General features: G+C 42.5%; 4 protein-coding genes and 1 long non-coding RNA gene across 5 annotated transcripts; 1 reads left to right on the top strand and 4 right to left on the bottom strand.

The window, feature by feature from the left end:
* Nucleotides 1-870: 870 nt before the first annotated feature.
* Nucleotides 871-1857, bottom strand: LOC108432875 (trace amine-associated receptor 13c-like). The gene has a single exon (XM_017707001.1). The coding sequence runs from the start codon at nucleotides 1855-1857 to the stop codon at nucleotides 871-873; it is 987 nt and encodes a 328-aa protein (XP_017562490.1).
* Nucleotides 1858-6259: 4402 nt separating this feature from the next.
* LOC108432830 (trace amine-associated receptor 13c-like) lies at nucleotides 6260-7246 on the bottom strand. The gene has a single exon (XM_017706937.1). The coding sequence runs from the start codon at nucleotides 7244-7246 to the stop codon at nucleotides 6260-6262; it is 987 nt and encodes a 328-aa protein (XP_017562426.1).
* Nucleotides 7247-12163: 4917 nt separating this feature from the next.
* LOC108432829 lies at nucleotides 12164-13749 on the top strand. The gene is made up of 2 exons (XR_001858253.1): nucleotides 12164-12250; nucleotides 12688-13749. It is a non-coding gene; the product is annotated as an uncharacterized LOC108432829 (long non-coding RNA).
* Nucleotides 13750-15275: 1526 nt separating this feature from the next.
* On the bottom strand, nucleotides 15276-16262 carry LOC108432828 (trace amine-associated receptor 13c-like). Its single transcript, XM_017706936.1, has one exon. It carries the CDS (start codon nucleotides 16260-16262, stop codon nucleotides 15276-15278), a length of 987 nt encoding a protein of 328 aa, XP_017562425.1.
* A 3273-nt stretch (nucleotides 16263-19535) lies between these two features.
* Nucleotides 19536-20519, bottom strand: LOC108432827 (trace amine-associated receptor 13c-like). Its single transcript, XM_017706935.1, has one exon. It carries the CDS (start codon nucleotides 20517-20519, stop codon nucleotides 19536-19538), a length of 984 nt encoding a protein of 327 aa, XP_017562424.1.
* Nucleotides 20520-20734: the final 215 nt, after the last annotated feature.

Consider the following 20734-nt stretch of genomic DNA (forward strand, 5'->3'; position numbering starts at 1 on the left):
TTGGCATTATTTATTTGCAGTCTTACATTGACAGCAGTAAGATTGTGTTTGGACAAGTGGATGACTGCAGTGGACACTGTATAGTGGCCTGGTGACCAGGCAGTCCAGTGTGGGTGTGGTGGGCACATGTACAGCCTGCAGAGAAGGGGGACTGACTTCGGGGGCAAAACGCAGTGTTGTTTGTTATTATGAGATGTGTGAACATATGCGGTGGGACAGATTAGGCGATTAGGTGAGCTGCCACAGTGCAGGTAATTCATGGGAAACACTGATGTAGCACAAGGTGGTGTGTATCCATATGAAGTTATGATGAATAGGTTAAGCCAGCTGAGCTCATTTTCACAAATACATTCCTGTCAAGTGCACTTCAGTAAGCTGGTAAACTGTGAAGACCGCCACTTCAGGGATTTATGCCGTGTCTTTTGCGCTTTTTTTACTTTGGGAAATTTATACGATGCCAAAATCCTCCCATTCAGTTCTATATGTCCTATGTAAAGACGAAAAAACTGAATAATTGACACATTTTTAGTGCATTTTTGAAGAACAGTTCTGGGATTGTTAAATTGTGTCAAAATAATAGGACACTTTTAAAGACAAAAACTTTTCAAGAAAAAGAAAGTTATATCAACGATAAACCAGCTGATTGCATGCATCACCTCTAGTTTAGTAAAGTTGGATTCTGAATTTTATATATATATATATATATTACACACACACATTTACAAAATGTATTTTAAAATAAAAAGCCATTGGCTGAACATCTCAGTGTAATTACTGTGCATGTAACTTTCTGAACAAATTCTTAGCTGAGAGATAAATCTATCCATGGGATATTAGTTTTATTATTCATATAATATTCATATTTATTATTCATATAATATTCATTAACGCAGAATCTTTTTGAAAAATCTGAAGAGTTAAAGTGAGTCTAACACACCTCCTAAACCACGGATAAAACAAAGCATAGATCACTGGATTTATGGTGGAGTTTAAATAAACAAGGAGCAGCACTTTCTGAAATGCTTCTACTTCAACTTCAATTACCTTGCCTAATAAACTGTAAATAAAATATGGAAACACACAAGCCAGAAACACAGACACAACTATCCCGAGCACTTTCGCAGCTTTCCTCTCTGACTTCATAGAGTCTGTCATCTTCTTTGATGTCTGAGTCCGAGTTTGAGCTTTAAGCTCTCGGATGGCGGTGGCGTGTCTCTTTGCAATAACAAAAACTAGGACATACAGTATGATTATAACAGCGCATGGGAAAACGAAAATAAACAGGAGGTCAACCAGAGACCAGACCTCATCCAAGACCAGAAAGCAGCCACCGGGACACGTCACTAAACTTTGAAGGTTTCTGTTGAAATAGTGAACGGCTAAATCGTAGGAGAACAACACAAACCAGTCACATAAAACCACAATGCAGACGGTGCTCACAGAGACCACTTTAGTGTAGAGAAACGGGTTAGACAGAGCAAAATACCGATCAACTGCGATCAGAGCAACATTATATATAGACGTGCTTGTAAGAAAATAGGAGGTCAACATAAAACTTACACAGAAACCCTGATTAAAAACCCAGCAGGACTCAATCATCCATATTAACGCGATAGGGAGCACGAGAGCTCCGACCAGACAGTCCGACACAGCCAGAGAGAGGACGAGCATGTTAGTCGGTGTGTGGAGCTGCTTGAAGTGGCAGACGGAGATGATGATGAGCAGATTTCCACACACTGTCAGTAGAGCTACAGCGGCTGCACACATATACAGCAACACATACACAGTAGATACAGACCTCTCAGGGCAATAGAACTGCAGGCAGTGCTCCGTTTGGTTAACCTCTGTATGATTCATGGATTTAGCAGTTAAAGTGTCCTCAAAGAAAGAACTGAAGTAGATTATGCTATGATAGATTCTTCTGTTAAGGCAACATTTATCTCCACGAGCAAAAGAAAAAAAACGCAGGAGTTACAGCCAGCAGCACTGATACTTATATGGTTGAAAACCTGTCCGAGTCAGTGTGTAGTGCATATGCAGTAATGGGTGGAGCATGGAAAATCTTTTTTTTTAGGTTCTCATAACCCTCTAATGCAGGAGTTTGTGATGTTTTTCTAATCTTCTTCTTCTTTCGGGTGCTCCCTTTAGGGGTCGCCACAACGGATCATCTGCCTCCATCTTGCCCTATCCACTGCCTCCTCTACTTTCACACCAACCATCTCCATGTCCACCTTCACTACATCCATAAACCTTCTCTGAGGTCTACCTCTTCTCCTTCTGCCCGGCAGCTCCAACTCCAACATTCTTTGCCCAATATATCCACTATTCCTCCTCAACACATGTCCAAACCATCTCAACCTGGCCTCTCTGGCTTTATCTCCAAACTGCTCCACCTTCACCGTCCCTCTGATCTGCTCATTTCTAATCTTGTCCATCCTTGTCACTCCCAACGAAGATCTCAGCATCTTCATCTCCGCCACCACCAGCTCAGCCTCCTGTCTTTTAGTCTCCAAACCATACATCATAGCAGGATGCACTACTGTCTTGTAAACCTTCTCCACGCCTCCAGGTGTTGCTCTCCTCCCATACTGTGCTTTTTGCTACTCCCCTGCAACCGTTTTTTGTAAATCCATGGGTTTTATACAGTCTTACAGGTCAGGCTTTGTTTGTGAAGTTCTGTGTGTTTACTCTCACTGCATTTCCTAGCCTTCTTGGTGTTTTGGCATTTGCCATTTGCCTTGATGTTCGACTGGAATGGGTTTCGGACCTGTGTTTAGATTCCTTCTTTGGATTTCTTTGCATGGACTTCACCTGTGGTCACCTGTTTTTTGAGCACATCAGCTTCTAGTTGGCTGTTTAACCTGCAGAGGGGGCAGTCGAGGGCCGGAGGTTAGGGAACCAGCCCTGTGACCGGAAGGTCGTCGGTTCGATCCCATCGGCTGACAGTCCATGACTGAAGTGCCCTTGAGCAAGACACCTAACCCCCAACTGCTCCCCGGGCACAGTGGATAGGGGTGCCCACTGCTCCGGGCAAGTGTACTCACTGCCTCCTAGTGTGCGTGTTCACTAGTGTATCTATGTGGGTGTTTCACCAAACGGATGGGTCAAATGCAGAGGTCTAATTTCATAGTGTGCAAAACACAGAGACAAATGGTTCAAATTCAATTTTTAAAAATTTTAATCAATCTGTTACATGTCGACCTCAATTCTTTATGCTCAGGCAGCAGATCATCAGCAGATCAGGCGGCACCGCTGCAAAACGTACCATGGTGAGCACGGAGGCCTTGTGTGGTGACTCTTCGACTAGCCTCCCCTGCCCAGTAAAATTTTAGCAAATGTGCATTCTCTATAAAACCTGCTTGATGATTGTTCCCAACTTGGCTCTGTAGCTGAACAGATTCTCCGTAGTCAGACTGAAAAGTGATCCTGTGTCCACAAAGAAGACCAAAGGTGGAAGTGTCTGCTTCCTATTTAATGACAACAGGTGATGTGGAAGTTTTGTCAAAAACAAATCTGCCATACTTGGAATGTCTATTGATCAAGTGTCACCTTTTGGTACCCAGAGAATTTTCAAGCCTTCAAGTACATTTCATTTCAGGCTAATAGTGCTGGTGCGCTAAATGGCCGAACATCTGCAGGCATGAAAAGGGCATCTTAATGCTGTTACTGTCAGGCCACAGGGTTAAATTAGTGCATGTAGTGCAAAGAATATTTTACCAAAGCTCTATCAGCAAATAAAGTGCAGAACAAGAGGTCAGAATATGCTGAAATAGCCCTGGATCACTATTAGAAATGCATATTGAATGTTTCCCTCTGCAACTTTTGGCAAATCTGGCCTTTTATCATTGATTTTTGTTTGTTTGTTGTGGTTTGTTTTGGTTTGACTAGTGTTTAGATATATTGTGGTTCACCCCTCAAACTACTATAGAGAGATCCAGATGTCTGTTAGGCTAGGCTGGTGTCTGAATACTGTGAAATGCTCTGACATGGATGTGGTAGGACTGATGGCGGTAAGGTGGTGTGATTCATCACGGACCTACCGATCCAGCTAATGATTGCTGAAGTTGAGAAACTAAACAGTTTAGCGCTGTTGTTGGCCACTTATTTGCACTTGTAATGAGAGAGCTGAGCGCTCGTCACCAGACAGCTAAGAATAATATGTTTTCTTTCTTAAATTAGGACTATTACCAAAACTACGGCTGTGCTTTTCCAGCTGCTGCCACTCTCCCAGACAGATCTGGGAAGTGTTCCACTGTTTGGTGTTCTGACCATAAAGGATAGGTTAAAACTGCGATTGACCAACCAGGAGTAACAATCAGCCTTCAAAGTTGAAAGAAATAATGATTCGACATTTATCGCGATATGTACCACTATCGACTGATATGAATTTTGTTTATCGTGATAACATTTTTGGCCATAACGCCCAGCTCTGTTCCAGCACCACACAGCCTTCTTGGAAGCAGAGCTTGCCTGTTGAATCACTGTGCTGAGCTCCGCCGCCAACAGGCTGATCTGCTCTCCCTTTGGCCTCTGTCTCTTTTGACCTGGCAGACGGCAAAGTGTCACTGTAGGGCTGCAGTCAGTATTGATAGGTCATCATATTCAGGTGGTGAATCTACGAGTAACTCATAGTGGTTGGTTGGTGTAGTGGGTAACACCTCTGCCTTAGAGACTGGGGTTCAATCCCCGCCTGGATAAGCACCCTACACTACACCAAGAATCCTTGGGCAAGACTCCCAACACCACCTTCATCTACCTGTTTTAAATGATCAAACCGTAAGTCGCTCTGGATAAGAGTGTCTGCCAAATGCCATAAATGTAAAATGTACATGTACTGCTTTATAATGCCAAGGGATCACTTGAGGCTGTGCGGAGTATGGCTCCCAGTGCTTTAGTTTAAGTTGTGTGTATGTGGTATTCGTGTTATTTTGTGCTAGTGTGCAGGTTTACTCGGTATGTTTTGTATTGGGGATTGGTTTGCTGTGAGGGTGATGCCCTTTGGCTAATGGTGACCTCCCCTTTGGCTTTGGTCTTCTGCCCTGGTGTTTATTGTAGAGCACTTCTCGTTGTGGAAGTCACGGCCTCTGAGGCTGACGCCACAATGTCTTTGACACCTCATGAACTGGTTTAATATGGTAGTATGATACGAGGCAGAAATGGGGATAGAGGATTAAGCTGAATGGTGCATGTAATCTCAACAATCTTGTTTTAAATGTAAATAAAACAAAGGAGATGATTTTGATGTTCACACCTGCATTTGGATAGGTCATATACTATATGTTACTGTACTGTAAAGTGTGTGTATGACTAGGGCTGGCCCAAATAATTTGAATACTCAAGCGTTCATCCATTACATTGGGTTTTTTTCTGTTTAACAGCTGGAAGCGTCAGCTTGTTTTAAGCCATGACAACTGTAGTCTACAATACATTTCTGTGGACTGAAACACTGAAATATATGCTTTTCCATCAGACAGGTGGTATTTTATAACATTGTTTTGGTGGGTGAATTTGAGAATAAATGTTCAGAGCCTGTAAAGTGCCGTTAGGGCCAGGTGTATGTAGAACCAAGATAGTTCCAAATCACAGTCCCTAAGGCAGAGCTGGTCACAGTCATTTTATAATTCTGTTTTATGCTCCAGTTTCTGTTACTGCTACAATACAATGGCAATATTAAATATTCACAATGTAACTGAAGTCTCTGAGAGACTCATCAGAAAAAATAGGTACTGAGTGAATGAATGCATGAAGGACCAGCCTACACTGAGAGAACTACACCTCACCATGGTAACTCCAATAGATCCTTGAAGACCACAATGACAGGTATTTATGAAAGGAGTATTGTGGAAGTGTGAAATTATGGAACACCAAATCCTCAAATTCCCATTCAGTTGTATACATGCCACATAAAAATAAACAATTTCATCTCTTGATTCCACTACATTTTTGAAGATCAGGTTAAATGAACTGATGTGATTGTGAGACCTGTTTCATCCATAAAGGTTCTCATTTCCAGTAATTTCCAGTCAATGGAACCAGATATTTTTCCAAATCATTCTAGGTCATTTCCTTTGGTCCATTTACCTTGAAATTTACACACAACATAAAGTGTAACAGTTATTTTCAAATTATGTCAAAAACTGAAAAACGACAAAAATGAACATATGAGGTTTTTTACTGACAACAGCGATATGGAAGTACAGAAATAAAAAATACATGCCAAAAATGTGTTTCCCACTACAACTGTTAGTGAGCTTATAGCTTAAGAAAGAACATTTATCAGTGCAGAATCCTTTTTGAATATTTGAAGGGTTAAAATGACTCTAACACACCTCCTAAACCACGGATAAAACAAGGCATATATGACTGGATTAATAGTGGAGTTTAAATAAACAAGGATCAGCACTTTTTGAAATGATGCTACTTCAATTTCAATTACCCTCCCTAATAAAGTGTAAATAAAGTATGGAAAGTAACAAGCCAAAAACGCAAACACGACTATCCCAAGCACTTTAGCTGCTTTTCTCTCTGATTTCATCGAAATGTCCCTCTTTGACGTCTCCGTACTCGTCTGAATATTAAGCTCTCTGATAGCAGTGGCGTGTTTCTTTGCAATAACAAACACTTGAACATACAGTATGATTATAACAGCAATTGGGAAAACAAAAATAAACACAAGATCCACCAGATACCAGACCTCACCGAAGAGAAGGAAGCAGTCTCCTGGACACATCACTAAACCTTTGAGGTCTCTATTGAAATAGTGAACGACTAGATTATAGAAGAACAATATAAACCAGTCACATAAGATCACAAAGCACATGGTGCTCACAGAGACCGCTCTGGTGTAGAGAAACGGGTTAGACAGAGCAAAATACCGATCAGCTGCGATCAGAGCAACATTATATATAGATGTGCCTTTAAGAAAAAAGGCTGTTAGTACAAAACTTATACAGAAACCTCTATTAAAAACCCAGCAGGACTCAATCATCCATAGTAATGCGATAGGGATCACAAGAGCTCCGACCAGACAGTCCGACACAGCCAGAGAGAGGATGAGCATGTTAGTCGGTGTGTGGAGCTGCTTGAAGTGACAGACGGAGATGATCACAAGCAGGTTTTCACACACTGTCAGCAGAACTACAGCAGCTGCAGACACATACAGCAACACATACACTGCAGATACAGACCTCTCTGGACAGGAAGAATGTAAGCAGTGGTCAGTTTGGTTAAGCTCCGAATGATTCATGGATTCAGTTCATGGGTTCTTCTGAGAGATTCTCCTGGGAGCAGTAGTCCATCTCCATGAAAAAGAAGTTGCAGGATGAACGACAAGCAGCTGTGATATTTATGTGTTTGACAGGTTGCCCATGTTAATTCATTATGCTTACAGCATGATGCATATGCATTAATGGGTGGAGCCTGGGAACATTGCTTTCCAGTACCTTTTAATGTCAAGGGCCATAGATTATATCCTTTCAAATGAAACAGATATTTAGGACAATTAAATGTTTGCAGAATCACAAATATTATGATGATTCATTGTAGTACCTGACATTCAGCCTAGTTAAATCATGTCAGGTTGGGTACATGCATTTTAATTATTTAAGCTCCAATCTAAACTCCTTCTTGTTACGTCCTGCCAGCACCACAGCAACTAATTAAATCGTTCAGTATGTTGAAGGTAGTACTTTCTTTAGTCCATTAAAACACTTTAAAGAAAACGAAGTATTACAATTTTAAAGTGTATTGTGTTGTTTTATTTTTCTGACTTTGACTTCGGCTTGTAGGCCCAATGGACAATGATGCGGGGCAATGATGTTAGCCACTATTTCATCCTAAAATGTTTTGAACACACACTGATGTTTGTAATAGTTTGTTTTTTGTTGAAGTTTAGGAGTTTTGAATATGAATCTGAATCTGAAATGATATCTTCTGGAATGCCAAAATTGTGGAAAACATGTTGATTCAAGGCTAGAGCTATGTTAAAGCATTAGGAAGAGATTTCAATGGGATGAATTTTATACCTATCAAGAAACGATCAACAACTGTGAGCACTGTAGTGAAACAATCTGAAGGAGGTATCAGGACCATTAACTCTTTCAAGTGTTCTGCTTATCTCATCATCAATACCCCAACACATGGAAGAGAGTTGCCCTGAAAGAAGGAGAATAGGCTTGGGCTGAGGTCAAAGCAAGTTTATGATCCGGAAAGGCTTTTTCTGCTGCCAGACATCAAGTTCCTTTGACAAACAGGCTGTTTTTTGTTTTTTTTGTCATAGGCATTGTAATACGTGATGGACTTGTTGGACATATGCATCATAGTATGGAGAATAGGTCATGATATCATCAATATAAGTGATCATGAATCTCCCTATCATGTCCTGTGATGTCATTAGGACATCGTTGGTGAATAGTTAGAAGACAGAGGGGGTGTTAGAGAGGCCGAAAGGCATCACAGCATACTCGTACTGCTCCTGCTGGTGATAAATTCAGTTTTCCATTCATCTCCTTCCTTGATACAAATAAGCAGCAGACACCCCCCACCCCCACCCAAGACAGGAGATGAAGTCTGTCACTGGCATCTGAGCCCCCGACCTGTGGACGACATGGAACTTAAAGCGCTGCATACCATTAAGATACCATTGGGTGATCCGGGCGTTAACATCCTTCAGGCAGTAGATCCATTGGAGGGGGGGGGGGGGGGGGGGGGGGCATAATCCGAACAGAGAGTGAAGGGTGGACCCAGGAGGTGAGAACTGCTCATGTGATGGCCAGACATTCCTTTTCTATGGTGCTGTATTTAGTCTCTCTCAGGGAGAGCTTACGGATCAGGGAGAGCTTACAGTCCTGACTGGTCCACCTCCTGGGACAGAACTGATCCCAGCCCCCTGTCCAACGTGTCTGTCTGTAAGGTAAAACTGAGAGAAAATCAGGCAAGTGTAAGGGCAGGTCTTGGACAGGTGGCAATTGCTGTGGTTTTATCAATTTAGGTTTACACCTGTCCATGCCCAGATACCGTACCTCCACCCATCCAATAGCACAGTTCTCCACCTCAAAGACCTAAGAACTGCCCTCAGATTCTACATATGCTGCTGCTATACACAACATGGGGGTGTAGGATTTTGTCCATGAGACGTGGCCAGGGCTCCAAATAACCCAAAAGGTGTGGAGAAAGACATCTTTTCACGAGATACTAGAGTCAAGGCAATCTGCCAGTATCCTCAGGTTAAATACAGTGTCAAATATAATCGACACAGAACCGAACAGTTCTGTTGGGCTTGGAAACAAACACCATCAGGCTGCTTCATGAGTTATTTGACTCCTTTTTTACTCCCATATCGAGCATCCACCTCCAGGTCTTTACAAACTTTTTTTGTCTTGTGTTTGGGCAACTGCATACAAACGTGCCCTGAGGGGTCTCAATGTGGTGCTCTATGAGCATGGTCTGGCCTGCAAGATGTGAAAAATATCCAAAAAACTCGGTTTTCAGCTTAGCAATCTCTGTTTTCTAGGACAGCACGAGCAGGCCACCACATGGGACCGGAGTTAATTTAAGTTTTGGCTACCTCCGGGCCCTGCGATGGACTGGCGACCTGTTCAGGGTGTATCCTGCCTTCCACCCAATGACAGCTGGGATATGCTTCATCACCCCCCCCTCCGAGAGCAAGAAAGAGATGCGGCTTAGAGGGTGTGTGTGTGTGTGTACCTCCAGCTGTCACCAGAGCAACAGGGACCACCTCTCCCCATGGTTTTAGAAGGTTGAGGTGATGTATTTGTAGTGAATCACCCTGTCAGATCGTTTCACTTCATAGTTGACCTATCCTACTGATCATGTGACCTCAAAGGGTCCTTGCCACTTGGCGAGCGATTTTGAGTTTGATGTGGGAAGTAAAACCAGGACTTCTTCTCTCACTGTAAATTCCTGAAGCTGAACACCCACGTTATCATAAAGCGTGACATAAAAGTTGTGCCCTGACCCATCAAAACCTCTTTTTGAGAGATGAAGCGGAATAGTGCCTCCGCAACACTGAGTGCTAAGATGTTATGCAATACAAATCGGTACCCCTGTGCAGGCTGCTCTGACGGCCTGATGAGGTCCATGCCAATTCTCTCAAAGGGGACCTTGGTTAAGGGGAGAGGGCACAATGGTGTTTTTGCGATGGCTGGGAGCTTAACTAGTTGACATTCACAAAAAGCCTCACACGACTTGTGTACATTGGCATAAAAGCCTGACCAGTAGACACAAACTGTTAGCTGGTTTAGTGTGTTCTCCTGGCCAAAATGTCTAGCCATAGGGTTACTGTGAGCCACATTGAAAAGCATTTCCCTACAGCTTTTTGGAACCACTAATTGGAACCTCTTCTGTTTGAGTATCCCATGTCCCTCTGTATACCTTGTCCTTTATTACACAAAAATAAGGTTATGCAAGCAACCTTTCTTGTTCAAGTCTCTGAAAGTCAATGGCTGTCACTTGACCAAAGGCATGCTTCAGAGTGTCGTAATATGACTGCTCCAGGGGGACATCCCCCAGGGGAATCCCAAGGGTTGAGCTCCAGAGGGAAGCCCTCCTTTTGAGACTGGCTTCCTTATCTGATTCTCCACCCCCAATAAAGTTGGGTCTGTAGAAGTGTGTGACAGCACTGGAAGCTCATCTCTCACTGCAGCTGTACAGCTCGAACCCATTCCTCACTATGGGAACCATCTTTTGTCAATTCCCTCACCAACCCTCACTAACCCCCAAAATTGCTTCCGGGAATTCAGTAGTGATGAACACAAGTGGATATTCATATACATCCCTGTGAACACACCTCAATTTTATCTTAAAAGCATTTTCCAGTGTGTCATTTTGAATCAAGTGTTGATGTATTATGGTGTGATCACAACCAGAATCCACCAAGGACTGATATGTACCCTCCTGAATATTCACTGGTATTTGGTACATCCAAATATGGTAGCTCTAGGTGGCATGAGGAGAGCGGGGGGAACCGGACCAGTGTACCCACTTCCAGGACAGGACACTGGTCCTGTAAATGACCTTTAACATACCAGCCCAGGCTTTAGCACATCTCCTATGTACTTGGCTGACATCACCTGTGGAGAGAGAAGATTAGGAGAGACATTCTTCCCAAGCCCATATGGTTATTTTGTGTACGGGTCAAAGGTTTTGGAGTTGCCTCCCTACATTTTTTTCTGGGAGAGGGAAGGGCTGAGAGAGTGGGAGAACTTGGCTGCGGGAGTGTTTGTGCCACCATGTATGCCACCAGGTGAGCCTCTGCCAGGCTGGTGGCCTCTTCTAGGGACTTGGGGTGGTGGCATTGAACCCAAGTAGCAGTTCCTTCTAGTAAATGGGCTATGAATTCTTCCAGAACCACTAGGTCTATCAGTTTCACTACTGCACTATCACTACTGCAGTCCCGTTTTTCAGCCAAAAGCCATCTCCCTACAGGAGTCCCGGAATTGCTGCACTAATACAAAGGGTTGGATGAACTCTTGAAGGGTCAAGGTCCGGAAACAATATGGTGCCGCTCTGGGGTTCTGGGGACTCGCTGAAGAATGGCCTTCTTCACCTCCCTGCAGTCCAGTTGTGACCGCACTGGAAGCTGTTGAGCAGCCAATTGGGCTTCCCCTGCGAGCAGGGGGAGTAGTCAGACTACTCAGTCTTCCTTATCCCACTGATGGTCCTTGGAGTGTGGGTGGAATGCAGCAGGCTCCAGACCACTTTTTGGTCCTCTTCCTCCTGCCCCTTTATGAGGGCCTCATAGTGGGTCTGTTGTTCTTTGAACACCTGTAGGAGGGCCTGATGTTGACTGTCCTGAATCTGGGCAGGTGAACTGACAATTTCAGCCAATTGAGAGGCTTCCATGGCATCTTGATGCTCCTTCCCAAATTTCGGCACCACTGTGATACCCTGAGCAGCGAGGGGAAGAAGGAGCATAGAGGCGGCGATGTTAACAGGCAGTGAGCATTTATTCTTTCTCTTGAAAATACAATAAAAACAAAAGGAACGCTAGGCTGTGAGTGGAAGCTCTTCACTACTGCAGGCTTCAGAGTTACTATTGTCTCTGGACTTTCTCCCAGGTCTCTCTCTTTCTCTCTACTGGGGAAAGAAGCTCATATTAGTAGAGAGAGACAATTAACCACAGGTGTAAGCATTTGCCAATCAGTCTGTGTCCTCGCTATGGCCCTGGCCCTCCTCGACAGACAACACTTGACCATGCCCCTGCTGCCACAGGCACCTTCTAGGATCACTGGTGAGTGGTTGTAAGGATGGTGAGGGGGACATGGCGTTCTTTTTGTTGAAAACTTTGAGCAGGTTAGAATATTTTGAGAATTTGTGTAATGTGAATGGTTTGGGACTTTCAGTGGTGGTAGAACTGACTCTGAGTACAGGGAATGTGAGACAGAGTAGCAATAATCTGACCAAACTTTTATTTTTGGGGAGGACCATGAGATATGTGGGTAATGTTTTTGTAACCAGAGAAGACCCAAGATCAGGGCAACCTCAGAAGAGTCTGTAACTAGAAAGGGCAAGACCCTTTTTGTAGAAAACATAGCTTCTAGCCGAACAGGTTCAGTGACGGAAAGGAAACAGGATCCAATCCGACTGGTCCTCCATCCAGTGCAGCAGCTTTGAGAGGAGTCTGGACAGACCTCTATAAAGATGACAAAGCCTTTCCTCTCTGTACAGACTGGAAGAGTTGCAGTGCATGGGTTCTTGAGGCGAACTGGAACGGAAGTTGGAGCAGGAACAAGCACTTGCCTGGGAGCTGGAGCTGGAGCTGGAGTTGGAACTGGAGCTGGATCTGGAACTGAAGCTGGGACTGGAACAGGAACTGATGATTAGATGTGTACAGAGAGAACTTCTGCAAGGGTCACTTTTGTAGTAGTTGGACTAGTTGAATAGAGTGTTCTATGAGCTAGCCAAGAGTGCTATGATGAATGCTTGTTCATTCCAACCACTTGTGGCAGCTAGTGTACAAAACTGCAATGCCTAGGTTGCCACTTAGTGACTGCCTTGTTTTAGCTTGCACTAAAGTTCTCCATTGGATCATCCCTCATGAGAATGATCAAACACAGTTTTAGTCTTTCAGAAATTGCTCATATGATAAATCTTGTAAATGAGACCATCCAAAGGCCGAGAGTCTAAGGCTTTCTCAGAGAGCCGTGAAACAACAAAAGCAATCTTAGCCTGGTGTTTACTAGTGGGGGAATGAAAGTACACAGAGCACTGTAACAGACTGCATTTATGAAGGGTTCCATCAAACCTGTCTGGCTTACTCACAGGGAATGTAGGGGTCTGACTCATTGAAACTGGGTTTTTAGCCACGGCAACCTGAGTAGCTGAAGGAGTTGTTGAAGAAACAGTGACGTGTCACAGCTGAGCAGTGATGTTGTTAATTACAGCTAAGAGCTGAGAAAAATGGGCCTGCTGCTTGGCTTGTTGTTGGCTCAAGTTGCCGACTGACATCAGCCAGCACTTGCTGATGACAACCCAGGGGCTGACCTTGATTGCTCAGGACCTTCTGCACATGTCTGGTACCTGCATGGCGTCAAAGTATCCTGTAATGGTGGCAGATGGAACCTAGCACTGAAGGTATCAGCACAGCAAGATCTGTGTTTTTAATTGGGAGTGTGGTGCACCCCAAGTATTACTCTGCAGGGCCACACCTGCTATGTTCACCATGCAGCTGTCCTAGCAACTCAAAAAGCCTGAATAAAGCCTCTGGGGTGTCTCCCTCATTTTGTGGCCTCTCTGTTGTCAGAGTCCTCTTCTGTTGATTGTCCAAGACAGCACAAGTGCCTCGGGGTGCATGCTTCTTGGCAGTGGGTGCCCCCAGTTCTCTTTCTGGGCTTTGTCCTTGGCACTGCAGCACCAAACTTGGCTGACACATACCATTAATACAGTGGCAGGGGTCATCCTTGATGCGGCTGAACTCCTTCTGTTTTCTCAACCATTCACATGATACTTTGCTGACAGTGCTGACAGGGGTGCTTTGCTTCACTGTTGTCAAGTGTTCTGCTCTTGGGATGGGGGAGAACACCTGGACATAGCAATGACAGTGATGAGCCTGTGTCAATATGGGCAGCAAGCTGTTTTCTCTTCTCTCCAATGCCAAACACAGCTGCATCACGGTGACGGTTGCCATTCAGCCATAATGCCAAGTGTCCACTTGCTACTGCTGTTGTAGCTTAAGTTGTGTATATGTGTTATTTCTTCTGCTTTTCCATCAGACAGGTGGTATTTTATAACATTGTTTTGGTGGGTGAATTTGAGAATAAATGTTCAGAGCCTGTAAAGTGCCGTTAGGGCCAGGTGTATGTAGAGCAAAGATAGTTCCAAATCAGAGCCCCTAAGGCAGAGCTGGTCACAGTCATTTTATAATTCTGTTTTATGCTCCACCTGTCCAGAGTGTATTCTGCCTTCCGCCTGTTGACAGCTGTGAGAGGCTCCAGCACCCTGCGACCCTGAGGGAGAAGCAGCTTAGAAAATACGTGTCTGTGTGTGTGTGTGTGTGCGTGTGTGTGTGTGTGTTTTATGCTCCAGTTTCTGTTACTGCTACAATACAATGGCAATATTAAATATTCACAATGTAACTGAAGTCTCTGAGAGTCATCAGAAAAAATAGGTACTGAGTGAATGAATGCATGAAGGACCAGCCTACACTGAGAGAACTACACCTCACCATGGTAACTCCACTAGATTCTTGAAGACCACAATGACAGGTATTTATGAAAGGAGTATTGTGGAAGTGTGAAATTATGGAACACCAAATCCTCAAATTCCCATTCAGTTGTATACATGCCACATAAAAATAAACAATTTCATCTCTTGATTCCACTACATTTTTGAAGATCAGGTTAAATGAACTTATGTGATTGTGAGACCTGTTTCATCCATAAAGGTTCCCATTTCCAGTATAATAAACTTGATAAATTAAGTATAAATAACATATCGCTGTTTTCAGAAGAAAATCTGAAGTATCTCCAAAACTGTAACTTTACAGGAGAAGAAGAAAACCTACTTTACTTTTAATGTAAGTCAATGAAACCAGGTATTTTTCCAAATCATTCTAGGTCGTTTCCTTTGGTCCATTTACCTTGAAATTTACACACAATGTAAAGAATAACAGTTATTTTGAAATTATGTCAAAAACTGAAAAACGACAAAAATGAAGATATGAGGTTTTTTACTGACAACAGCGATATGGAAGTACAGAAATAAAAAATACATGCCAAAAAAGTGTTTCCCACTACAACTGTTAGTGAGCTTATAGCTTAAGAAAGAACATTTATCAGTGCAGAATCTTTTTTGAATATTTGAAGGGTTAAAATGACTCTAACACACCTCCTAAACCACGGATAAAACAAGGCATATATGACTGGATTAATAGTGGAGTTTAAATAAACAAGGATCAGCACTTTTTGAAATGATGCTACTTCAACTTCAATTACCCTCCCTAATAAAGTGTAAATAAAGTATGGAAAGTAACAAGCCAGAAACGCAAACACAACTATCCCGAGCACTTTAGCTGCTTTTCTCTCTGATTTCATCGAAATGTCCCTCTTTGACGTCTCCGTACTCGTCTGAATATTAAGCTCTCTGATAGCAGTGGCGTGTTTCTTTGCAATAACAAACACTTGAACATACAGTATGATTATAACAGCAATTGGGAAAACAAAAACAAACACAAGATCCACCAGATACCAGACCTCACCGAAGAGAAGGAAGCAGTCTCCTGGACACATCACTAAACCCTTGAGGTCTCTATTGAAATAGTGAACGACTAGATTATAGAAGAACAATATAAACCAGTCACATAAGATCACAAAGCACATGGTGCTCACAGAGACCGCTCTGGTGTAGAGAAACGGGTTAGACAGAGCAAAATACCGATCAGCTGCGATCAGAGCAACATTATATATAGATGTGCCTTTAAGAAAATAGTTTGTTAGTACAAAACTTATACAGAAACCTCTATTAGAAACCCAGCAGGACTCAATCATCCATATTAACGCGATAGGTGTCACAAGAGCTCCGACCAGACAGTCCGACACAGCCAGAGAGAGGATGAGCATGTTAGTCGGTGTGTGGAGCTGCTTGAAGTGACAGACGGAGATGATCACAAGCAGGTTTTCACACACTGTCAGCAGAACTACAGCAGCTGCAGACACATACAGCAACACATACACTGCAGATACAGACCTCTCTGGACAGGAAGAATGTAAGCAGTGGTCAGTTTGGTTAAGCTCCGAATGATTCATGGATTCAGCAGTTGAAGTAGTTCAGGTCATGGGATCTTCTGAGAAGCAGTAGTCCATCTCCATGAAAAAGAAGTTGCAGGATGAACGACAAGCAGCTGTGATATTTATGTGTTTGACAGGTTGCCCATGTTAATTCGTTATGCTTACAGCATGATGCATATGCATTACTGGGTGGAGCCTGGGAACATTGTTTTTTTCCAGTGCCTTTTAATGTTTATGGCCTATAGACTACATCCTTTCAAGTGAAACAGACATTTATGACAGCTTAATCTGTAACTTTGCTGCAGATTTAAAACAGCGAACCTGCTGGACGTCATTATTCAAGCACACACATTATGATCATCCACTGTGGTCCCTGAAATTCAGACCATGTCAGGTTGAATGCATGCATTTCACTTCTTTAACCGCCCGTCTGAATTCTTCTGGTTACATGCTGGCAGCACCATAGCACCATCTCACCAGCGAATCACTTGTTGAGTGCAGTATTTTCAGATGATTTGCATGTGTATAAATCTATCATTAGAAGCCTGAATAGTACCAAGATGTTTAATGCTGCGTTTACAGCCATGTAAACATTGCCATGTTCATACCACCACTGGTCACTGCTCATGTGCAGGGCGATGGCGTTCGCCGCTCTTTCGTCCTAAAATGTTTTGAACACACCCTAATGTTTTTATGTTTGTTGAAGTTCAGCTCCACTCACTATATAGGTACACTTTGGAGTTCTGACTGAAGTCCACCTGTTTCTCTGCATACTTTGTTAGCCAGCAGCACTGCTGTGTCTGATCCACTTGGGCCAGCGCAACACACAACTAACACACCACCACTACGTCAGTTTTACTGCACTGCTAAGAATGATCCACCACCCAAATAGTGCCTGGTCTGAGAGGGTCCATGGGGGTCCTGCCCACACACACACACACACACACACACACACACACACACACACACACACACATATATATAAGAGCTACTTTAGTGATATTTCTCAAACGATAAACAGCTGCTTGACCATGTTTACATGTGGGCTAAAACTGAGCTCAGTGTCTAAGATCTCACCCAGGTTTCCTACTTCAGGTTTGGTATATAAAGCTGAAGAACCAAGTTTCTGTATCACTAATTCAGTTTTTTCATGATTTAATGGTAGAAAATTTTGTGACATCCAGTGAGAAATATCTGACACACAGCTGGTCAGTCTGTGTACAGAGTCTTGGCCTTCAGAAGGAATAGAAATGTAAAGCTGGGTGTCGTCAGCATAGCTATGTATACTGTGCTTCGCAGAAGGCCACTATCTGCAGATCTCAGATTACGTGCATACGTGAAACATAAACAGACACTCTGTGATATAAGCGGTGCTTTAGGGCTGTTTTGAGATTTAAAGACTAGTAGCAGAGCCTTGAAATCTACCCTGGATGACGCAGGCAGCCAGTGCAACTCTTTCAACAGCAGATTTTAATAGAGAAGAATCAGTGAGTTAAAAATGAATCAGGATCATTAAAAATCAAAATGAAATTTGAATTAGAATGAAGTGCAGTGTTTTAAACGGAGACGAAAGCTGCTCAGATAGAAATGTTTTCATTGGCTTTTCCTAATGTTCTGCGGCATCTGGTTCTATTTAAGAGCAATCAATCAATCAATCAATCAACCTTTATTTTGACTCGGAAGTACATTGAGGGCAACCCTCATTTTCAATGTAGCCGAGCATTTACAAAAACAGGGATTGACATGACAAAGAAAATAATAACTACATTTAATCATTTTAAATTAAAAGAAAATTTAAAATAACAGTGAATAAAAGATACAAGTAGATAAAAATAGAACTTGAGATTTTAAATGGTAAGAAATTAAGCTCGAAATAGATAAGAAATGAGTAAAGTAATAGTACAATATTACAAATTTAAAAAGTAATCATAAAAACTTAAAATAAAATGAGAGGAAATAAATAAATAAATAAAAAGAGATAAAAAACTAAGGAGAACTAATACAAAAATAAAAGTTACGAATAAATATAATTAAGTAAAACAGGTGCAGGCTGTCTGTAGGTGGTTTGATATTAAAAGTTTAAAATGACTGAGTGACGCCAGTGACCTGAGTTTTAGTGTTTCCTGTAGTGAATTCCAGCTGGTGCTGTAACTAAAAGCAGATTTTCCCAGTTCAGTAAAAACTCTTGGTACTTGGCAGCTGATCCAGTTACTAGAGCGAGTCTGATAATTACTGTTATTTGTATTCATCAGTGAAGTGATGTATTCCGGCGAATGACCGGAGTGTCTTATAAATAAAAATCAACCAGTGTGTTTCCCTTCGTACCGTTAAAGAGGGCCACCCAACTTTCCCATGCAGCTCACAGTGGTGAGTTCTGTACAGATCTCCAGTGATGACCCTCAGGGCAGAGCGATACACGGGGTCCAGTAATTTGAGAGAGCTGGAGGGAGCATATTTATAGATAACGTGGCCAAAGTCCAGCACTGATAGTAAAGCTGTTTCAACTAGTCTTTATCTGGCGTGCATGGGGAAACAGGACGGTCTATAAAAATAACCCAGCTTCTGTCGCATTTACTGACTAGTTTATTAATGTGTGGTTTAAAACTGAGTTTATCATCCAGCCATATGCCAAGGTATTTATATTCCGTGACTCTCTCAATAGTGGATCCTGCCAGGGTAGTAATATTTACAGTACTAAAATCAGTATTAAAAGATCTGGAAAACAGCATGAACTTAGTTTTAGTGGCATTTAAAACTAGTTTGTGCTTATATAGCGCCACCTGCAGAGCATTAAATGAGCTCTGTAATTTTCTTGTTGCAGCATGAATAGAATCAGCTGAGCAATATAAAATTGTATCATCTGCATAAAGGTGAATTTTGCAGTCTGAGGTTGAAGCAGAGGTAGCTATATCATTTATGTAGATATTAAATAAGACTGGACCCAAAATTGAACCTTGTGGTACACCTTTAGATACAGAAGAGTACGTTCAAGTTTAGTCTTAGCCTTTGGTAGGACCAACTGACTAGAACTAGAATAATCTCAGAGTTCAGCAGATCAGATAGATGCACTGCTTCTGCACCATTAATGGGGTTGAATCAAATGAAGTTGTTTGATTTTAAAGCTGTAGAACCAAGAGCATCGATTTTTGGAGATCAGAGGATGCTGTGTGGTGTACTAGAATATGATGGCAGTCCAAGCGCCTTTTCTGAGCACAACTAATGTGCAAATGCAGTCAACTAAGTGCCCACAAATATGCAGTACAGTGCCAACAGCAACACCCAATTCATTCACTAAAGCACACTCATCAGAGCAGAATCCGTGTTGAATATTTGAAGAGTCAAAGTGAGTCTAACACACCTCCTAAACCACGGATAAAACAAGGCGTAAATAACTGGATTAATGGTGGAGTTTAAATAAACAAGGATCAGAACTTTCTGAAACGACTCTTCTTCAATTTCAATGGCTTTGCCTAATAAACTGTAAATAAAATACGGAAATAAACAAGCCAGAAACACAGCGACGACTATTCCAAGCACTTTAGCTGCTTTCCTCTCTGACTTCACTGGGATATCATTCTGTGGCGTCTGGATACTGGGATGGACGTTAAGCTCTCGAATGGCAGTGGCGTGTTTCTTTACAATCACAAAGACTAGGACATACAGTATGATTATAACAGAACATGGGAAAACGAAAATAACCAGAAGATCAACCAGAGACCAGACCTCATCCAAAGCAATAAAGTCTCCAGGACACATCACTGCACTTTTGAAGTTTCTGTTGACAATGTGAAGTACTAGATTATAGGAGAACAACACACACCAGTCACATAAAACCACAAAGCACATGGTGCTCACAGAGACCGCTCTAGCATAGAGAAACGGATTAGAGAGGGCAAAGTATCGATCAGCTGCGATCAGAGCAACGTTATGTATAGACGTGCCTGTGAGAAGATAAGTGGTTATTATATAACATATACAAATTATTCTGTTAAACATCCAGCAGGACTCGATCATCCATATCAATGCAGTCGGCATCACAAAAAGCCCGACCAGAAAGTCCGACACAGCCAGAGAGAGGATGAGCATGTTAGTCGGTGTGTGGAGCTGCTTGAAGTGGCAGACGGAGATGATGATGAGCAGGTTTCCACACACTGTCAGCAGAACTACAGCAGCTGCACACACATACAGCAACACATACACTGCAGTAGACACAGATCTCTCTGGACAGGAAAACTGCAGAAAGTGACCGGATTGATTTGCCTCTGTATGATTCATGGACTCAGCAATTCAACTGCACTCAATAATTAACATCTCAGATTCTCTTTAAATAAATGTAAATGACAGCTGAAAAATGTTGCAGTAACTTCTGTTTATAGTCAATGCAGTGCAAACACAAAAACTTTTCAAATCAAAAATAACATCATAACATAACCAGTAATTGATTTAGTGTTTTAATTCAATTCTCCAACGTCCCAAGCTAAAAAAGAAAC

Source organism: Pygocentrus nattereri, chromosome 4 (assembly GCF_015220715.1).
Source record: "Pygocentrus nattereri isolate fPygNat1 chromosome 4, fPygNat1.pri, whole genome shotgun sequence".
In the NCBI taxonomy this organism is placed as follows: Eukaryota; Metazoa; Chordata; class Actinopteri; order Characiformes; family Serrasalmidae; genus Pygocentrus; species Pygocentrus nattereri.

What these genes read in the sequence shown, in the direction of transcription:
- LOC108432827 (XM_017706935.1), bottom strand. Translation starts at nt 20,519, where the DNA reads ATGAATCATACAGAGGCAAATCAATCCGGTCACTTTCTGCAGTTTTCC.
- LOC108432830 (XM_017706937.1), bottom strand. Translation starts at nt 7,246, where the DNA reads ATGAATCATTCGGAGCTTAACCAAACTGACCACTGCTTACATTCTTCC.
- LOC108432828 (XM_017706936.1), bottom strand. Translation starts at nt 16,262, where the DNA reads ATGAATCATTCGGAGCTTAACCAAACTGACCACTGCTTACATTCTTCC.
- LOC108432875 (XM_017707001.1), bottom strand. Translation starts at nt 1,857, where the DNA reads ATGAATCATACAGAGGTTAACCAAACGGAGCACTGCCTGCAGTTCTAT.